Source organism: Humulus lupulus, chromosome 1 (genome assembly GCF_963169125.1).
Source record: "Humulus lupulus chromosome 1, drHumLupu1.1, whole genome shotgun sequence".
NCBI classification, from domain to species: domain Eukaryota; kingdom Viridiplantae; phylum Streptophyta; class Magnoliopsida; order Rosales; family Cannabaceae; genus Humulus; species Humulus lupulus.
Window position 1 is genome coordinate 274,350,919 of NC_084793.1, and position 7,680 is coordinate 274,358,598.

Sequence of the window (7,680 nt, forward strand, 5' to 3'; positions counted from 1 at the left end):
AAAATGTAGCCTACTGTCTCCCGCTCCTCTACTGAAGTCGAATACATAGCAATGGCAAATGCAACATGTGAGATAGTTTGGCTTCTAGCCCATCTTCGAGATTTCAGGATTGAACATACAGATTTAGCCACCTTATTCTGTGACAGCACAACTACCATTCACATATTCGAGAACTCCGTTTTCCACGAGCGCACGAAACATGCCGAAATAGATTGTCACATCATCCACGAAAAAATTCAAAACGACATCCTCAAGCTCAATCATGTTTCAACACAACATAATCTTCCTAACATCCTCACAAAAGCACTTTTTCCAGCTCAATTCAAGGAGTTCATCACCAAGATGAGTGTACAAAACGTATACACTCCATCTTGAGAAGGCGTGTTAAACCATTAAGTTGTTACAATTCAGTTAGTTGGTTAGGTTTGTTGGCCTTTTGGTTAATTAGTTTATTCTATTGTACATTTAGTTTTTCCCTTGTACATTCCAACTATATATAGCTAAACCTTTCCATTATGTAAGCGCTTTTGACCTTTCTTTTCAATATACATCTTTGATTTTATTTCCCCTAATATAACTAACAACTAACTATTTCCATTTTTTTTAGCTATGATCTAAATCTTTTTAACTTGATATTTCTTCCTTCAGATCTATTAAACATTAAGTAAGTCTCTTCCAAATTAATGTTGTTTCTGCCTTATGATATAATGTAGGACAAATAGGATTTTTTCGTGTTGAACTATAGCTCTTGTAGAGCTTTGTCTTTCAAACTTTTTTGCGCTAGAAAAATACTCCCAAAATTGTTTACCTAACAAAATCCCCCATCCCCAATCTTGCAAACGTACATTTTCTGTTACATTCTATTTATTTATTTATTTTGAATAGTTTGTTGATGTAGCCACAGACTACATACATAGTTGCAGTAGAAAGGTGTATTTAACTAACTGAAGTTAGTCGAAATCGATTTTATTAGCGTTAAACATACAAACATTAGTTGATACATATTCTCAAAATTTGTCATTAGACCACTATCTATGCATGTATTTCCGTCTAGACTCTCGAATTGCACCACATTAGTGCTACATCATCAAATTATTTTTTAAAAAATAGATTACAATATGTTAGAATATGAAAATACTATAGGGCTTATTAGTAATTTGTAAGTGGTGTAAAAGCCTATAAATATGTAATTGTGTAGCTATTATGGGGATGGAAATGAGATAGTAGAACTTCGGTTCAATTTGGAGTTTGGCACTGACTCGAAGAGTGCATCCCAATACAATTGATATTGTATCAATTGGTGCTTTCATTGAGAGAATTTCGCTGAGAGCATCTCATTGAGAGCCCCGCAAAATGACTGACGAAGAGCTTTATGAATTCGCGAGAGCCACACTGAATTCCATAGAATTGCGCATGGATCAATTCTTCGATGCTCAACTGAAGGCAATAAAAGTGCATCTCAAAGAGGAATTAGATGCTAGAGTTGAGGGATATTGCTCATCAACAGAGACATCGATGGCTCCCTCAAGTCCGGCACTGCCTACTTCGCCGAAGGTTGAATTGGTGAGCAACACGAAGCAATTGGAGATGCCTCTTGATCTCGTCTGCAACAACATTTCTAATGGATCCGATCCAGGGAGATCGCAATCGATTCCGGTACGATCTGCGGCAATGACGGCAGTTTGCAGATCACCGACATCGGAGGAGACACCTCTGGCTTCGTTAGAGGTTTTAGATCCAACGATTTTGTCGCCTCCAGATCGTGGTGTCGATCTATGTAGATCGCAACTGATTCCAATCCGATCTACATTGATGACAGCTTGCAGAGCACTGAAGGCGGAGAAGACGATTATGGCTTCATCGAACATTGTAGATCCTAGATCTGCAGCAATGAATGAAGCTCGAGGAACACCAACGCTGAGGAAGATGATCTTAGCTCCAATGATCGATGTTAGCTCCGACATTGTCTTCGTTGTTCGTGATTCGAACCAGATTTGGCACGGATTTGGTCGAGTTCATCGTTCGGAGTTTCCAAGCAAAAATGTCGAACTCATTCGAAGATTATTAGAGGGAAGGAAAGTGGAGCTTGCCGGGGTAACAGAGTTTGACGGCGATGGACGAAACGGAGTGATTATGGATGGTCGGAGAGAAGCTTGGTCACGCCGAATCGCGGTAGCAAGTCGGAGGAGCAGCGACGACTCATCTTTGATATGGTATCTCATGAGTCTGCTGTAGAAGAAGAAATATATATATATATACATATATCTACGTATATGTGTATATGTTACAAATAGTCATGTGGAGAAGACGACCCACGTGTTACCTAGGAGTCTTATTGAGTTTGGGCTTGGGCTTGCTAAAATGGACCAAAACAAAAATAAATGGGGTGTAATTAGAGATTTTACCTTTCTATGGTTGTGCATGTTTTTAGTTTTATTTTTCAGTTTTACCACCTTGAGGACAAGGTGATTTTGAAGGGTGGGAAAGTGTTAGACTATGAAAATACTATAGGGGCTTATTAGTAATTTGTAAGTGGTGTAAAAGCCTATAAATATGTAATTGTGTAACTATTATGGGGATGGAAATGAGATAGTAGAACTTCGGTTCAATTTGGAGTTTGGCACTGACTCGAAGAGTGCATCCCAATACAATTGATATTGTATCACAATAAAAATAATACATTTACAATAGTTGTTATAATTCAGAAAGATTTTTTTCTCGCAAAAAAGTTCAATAACAAAACTCGATAATATAAGATAATTGGGTTTGCACATTGTTTCATTTGACTGTTTGACAAATCTACAAGAATAAGTATATGTCAAGCAAATTTGTATATATCTTTTAAATAAAGATGAGTTTTAATACATTATTTTATCTTAAAATTTTAATGTATGTTGATTAGTGAGATCACTTGGTAAGAAGCAATAAGATTATAGGTACATATAGTTGGTGCAGGCGTGTGTACTGTAAATATAAATATATATATATATTATATTTATATAAACTTAGGGGAGGTGGAAACATTATTGATGATGGTGTTGTACAATAAGTGCCACCCAAAAGAAAGGAAGTGTAGTGACTATCCAAATCAGTGTGTGATAGAAGAAAGAAAGATTGTTAAATATAATAAATGAAAAATGTACTCTCTGCTAGTAACGACAACATTAGCATCACGGAAGCAGTACAAGGTAGCAAATTCCGAGTACAACAAACAAACAGCCAAAAAAAAGAAAGAAAAAAGAAAAGAGAAAGTGGGTTTAGTTATTGATTGAAATCTTTAGATGTAGCAACAGTAAAATTAGGACAAAAATTAAATAATGGGTTGGTGTCACATATCAAACCAAGCCTTGGGTAGCATATATGTAGATACTCTTTGTTGGCCATATATAATCATCTTCACTCTTCAGCTACCACACAAACACTTTCTCATGACGTGATCAATTTTCATTATATTTTTATTATTTTGTACCAATTTCTGTAATAATTTATATATATATATATATATATATTTGTCTCTCACTATCAATTATTTTCATTTATGGGTGTGTTTTGGGCTCGGTTTGCAAATCAATGTGAGCAATTTTGATACAAAAAAGTTAGGTAAAACATCCACGCCACTTCTGTTTTTTCTGTTTTATGATCATGATTTCATTATCCCAACAAACAAAATTGAAAAGAGTGAGATGTATGTAGTGTCTCAATGAAAGTTGTTTTGATGAATAGGTTGCTTTCGTGTAAGAAGACTAGAAACCCTAATTTCTCGATGGCTATGCTATCTGTAATTGACATGACAATCAAACCAACTAAGTGTTTTTGAGAAACACGTATACATGGTTTATCTAAAACATTTGTTCAATTCAAGGTGTACTTCTATGTATCTCAACTCAGCCATTAAAAAGGGGAAAACACATTATATATGCTTAATTAAAGTAGTAAATTAATTGTTATTGTGGAATAATAAAACAGTTTGCTAAAACCTAGTTGAGTACTGTGCTGAGATGAAAGGAACGCACAATAAGTACTTAAAAAAATGTGCAACAATATAGTCAAAGCTTGGGACAGGGCAGGGCATGGTAGACCATACTATCAAGTGGGTTTCAAAAAACTTGCCTCTTTTCCACTTCTTATGTAAAAAGGAATAAATGTAGAGTCAAATTGGGTTTAAGTTTACAGAAATAAAGGAAGAAAGAAAAAAAAAATTGATTGACCTTTCCAGCTATCATTAGCTAAAAAGGCTGCTGTTAGACCAACTAAGCTTGAGTTGCAATGTTGCTTGAATGAGAAATGGATCACTTCGATTGAGCATTAATTACAAGTATTGATCCTAAGTTATCGGGTCCAAATGGGTCTTGTTTTCTATTATTTGAGTGAGGAAGAAACTTAATTTCAATTTTGTATCAATAAGAAAAAGTGGAAATAAGATAGAAAATCATTTTGACCTTTCAAACTCCGAATGGTCGAGGATACCATAAGAGTGTTACATTATTATTAACCCCAAAAGCCAACCAAGGAAAAAATCCAGAAGCAAATATCAAAACTCTACCAATCATCCAAACAGCCAACATTTGCTCTCCAGAACCTACGAATTATACAAAGCCAAATTTTTAGGCATAATATTCCCTCTCTGATTATGATGTCCAATACAAATATTTATCTTTACTGCGCTCAATTTGTAACCAGATTAATGAATTTACCTCTCTCTCTTTCAATTTTTTTTTTAAATATATATATTTTTTCTTTTTGGATATGATATTTTTACTATTAACTCCCTTTCTTTTCTATTGTTTTATCAATATATCTTGTCACGGTCACTTTCAGAATTTCACCATAGTCCCAAACGAGATTTCCTTTAAGAGAAAAAAAGGAAAGAAATAAAAACTGAGCTGTCCATCAGGAGATAAGATGAAATATAATTAAAACAATAAGATTTAAAATAAAAATAAATGATAACTTCAAACCAAAGAAAAAATTGGTAATCATAATTATCATTTACAAAACACATGCATTTTTACTTTCATTTTTTTTTCTCTCATATCCGAAGTAAAATTAAATTAAATTTAACACAAATATATATTAATATTATATATTTTGTAACACTATACTGTACACCAAAAGAGGGTAGTAGCGCTAATAGAGAGGCACCGGAAAGCGTGGTGGCTTCGGAGGTTTGGGCAAATCAACGGCAATCTTTTCATGTCGTATTGGCTCACAAGGACAGGGCATTGCAATAAACTTCGGCACCGTATCTCCCGGCATCAAAACTGGCAAGCTATGCCATTGGTTTTCCTTCAAATCCTTCAAAAATCCAAAAATTGCATTTCAGTACTTACTTGAGTCCCAAAAAGAAAAAAGAAAAAAAAAAGAGAGAATATAAGAGAGAGCCAAAGCTTTTGTTAATGGAAAATTACCGGATTAGAAGCGTTGGGTTTGGTAGGGCCGTGTTCGAGATCGGCGGCATGAGGATCAGAGCCGTCGGAAGAGAAAGATCTACGGAGGGATCTGAGCTTGTCCCAGTGGTAGCAACAAGAGAAGATACCGCTTAAGCTGAAGATGATGATCAAGAGTAAGGCGGTGCCGAGCGGGAACCCCAGGGACGGCCGTGATGCGTCCACGTGTGGCGGCGAGAAATCTTGGTTCTCCATTTCTTCTTGAAATAGTATTAAGAGTCGTAAGAGCACTGATAATACTAGTACTTTCTTCTCTCATGTGTTTGGGGAGAGAGAAAATGGAGCTCTGTTATTTTTCTCGAAGGGTCGTTTTTGAGTTTTGGAGATGCTTTGATTGGAGTTGAGAGAGATTTGAGGCGTAATTTATAAAGAGTGAGGAGTAAATTAAATTTATTTTTTCTAATTTTTAGAAAGAAAAAAATAAATAAATATAAAAGTAGCCTTTGGTCTCGGACAGGTGTGTACGTGGAAAGGTACACCTAATGTCCGGGCCATGGTACGGAACAGGGTGGGACCTACTTGCTTTTAAGGGTGTATTGCCCTTGCCAAGAGTGTTGTTACAGTATCATGGTGAATGTAGGAACAGGATGAGTCTGAGTCTTCAACCAATATATTTTGATTTTTTTTTTTTAAATTGAAAATTTTGATTCATTACATACAAAAGTACTATATTTAAAGGAATAAATTAAATTGGATAAAAATAAGTAAATGGGCAAAGCAGAACACTTTACTGGGAGAGATAAAAGGAAAAGGGAAATGGCCATTAGCTGTTACTTTTTTATGTTAGGCAAAAAATATATATATATATATATATAAAAAAGTTGCATGATTGGGTGCTATAAAAAGTGAGATATATGTACGTATATTATGGTTTTATTGAATCATCTGGTTTGGTTACTGATATTTTTAAAAATAAAAGATTGTACTTGTGGGAAATCAAAGCCCTAGTGAATGGGATTTTGTTTTTGTTTTCCTGTGCTTCTATACTTATCACATCACACTTCTGTCTACTCTACTGGAGCGTTTTTCCTATTCTCTCTCACTTTTTCTTTATTTTAATATTAAAAAAAAAACTAATATCGGACGGCTACAAAAAAAAGAGTACTTTGAGCTCCCACATGAAGCTATTCTATTTTTTAAAATATATATTTTTTTTATTTTATCTTTTAACTTTTATATTACACTATATATTAGTTTTTTATATATTTATTTACATCATTAAAATATTATATCTTTAAACATATTTTATTAATTAAAGTAAAATAAAATAATTGAAAAAAAATAATAAATATATAATAAATGGGAGAGAGAAAACTTATAAAGAAAAATAATAATATTAAAGTATTATATTAAAAATATGTAAACGGAGCATAATAGTAGTGAGTTCTCTCCGGGGGTTCTCTCCTCTTCAGCGTTAGCTGGAGCCATGGCAGGGAGGGGAAGACCTAGAAAAGTGGGGAAATCAATTAGCAAGAAGCAGAAAGGGCCTCGTTCGGCAGATCCAGTGAAGAAAACTAAGGCTGTTGCTGAAATACTGAGTTACGACCCAGTAGAATTTTCTGAGTCAGATGAAGAGGAGGAAGCAGCGGCGAGTGCTTCGGGTGAACTGGGGAAAGTGGCGACTGGGCTGGATTGTCCTGATGTCAATTCAGAAACTCTTCTCTTGGAGCAACGGAAGGCAGAGTTGCGGAAGGAATTCTCTGAATGTATGTCTGTAATCCAGGAAGGGAAATCAAATCGGGAAAGAGGTAATTCTTCTTCTAGCTTGCGATTTGAAGGGCCAATTTTTAATTCTGTTCCTCTGCGTACTGGTAATAGATCTGTCTGTGCTAAAATAAATCTAGAGGATATAGAAGAGGAGGTGAACTTCTGGTCTTCCTCATTGGTGTGCTATATTCTTGGAGCTAATCCACCATTGAATGTAGTTGAAGGTTTTTTTCGTAGAATCTGGAAAAACAGGGGAATCGATAAAATTGGTACTATTGAGCATGGTATTTTCTTAATCAGGTTTGGTTCAGAGGAACAAAGAGATCAAGCCTTGAATGGAGGATATGTGTTTTTCGATAATAAACCAGTGGTAATGAGAGCTTGGTCACCACATGAGAAGTTTACTAAAGCTGATCTTGTTAAAATTCCAATATGGATTCAGATCTATGGTCTCCATTTGAAGTACTGGGGCCTTAATACAATGTCCAAGATTATGGATCCTATTGGGAATTTACTACAGCAAGAC

General features: G+C 35.1%; 1 protein-coding gene across 1 annotated transcript; it reads right to left on the reverse strand.

The window, feature by feature from the left end:
* Nucleotides 1–4,872: 4,872 nt before the first annotated feature.
* On the reverse strand, nucleotides 4,873–5,789 carry LOC133806852 (uncharacterized protein At5g65660). The gene is made up of 2 exons (XM_062244940.1): nucleotides 5,409–5,789; nucleotides 4,873–5,295 (listed from the first exon to the last, which is right to left on the reverse strand). The coding sequence occupies exons 1-2, from the start codon at nucleotides 5,640–5,642 to the stop codon at nucleotides 5,128–5,130; spliced, it is 402 nt and encodes a 133-aa protein (XP_062100924.1). The 5' UTR covers nucleotides 5,643–5,789; the 3' UTR covers nucleotides 4,873–5,127.
* Between the last annotated feature and the right edge of the window lie 1,891 nt (nucleotides 5,790–7,680).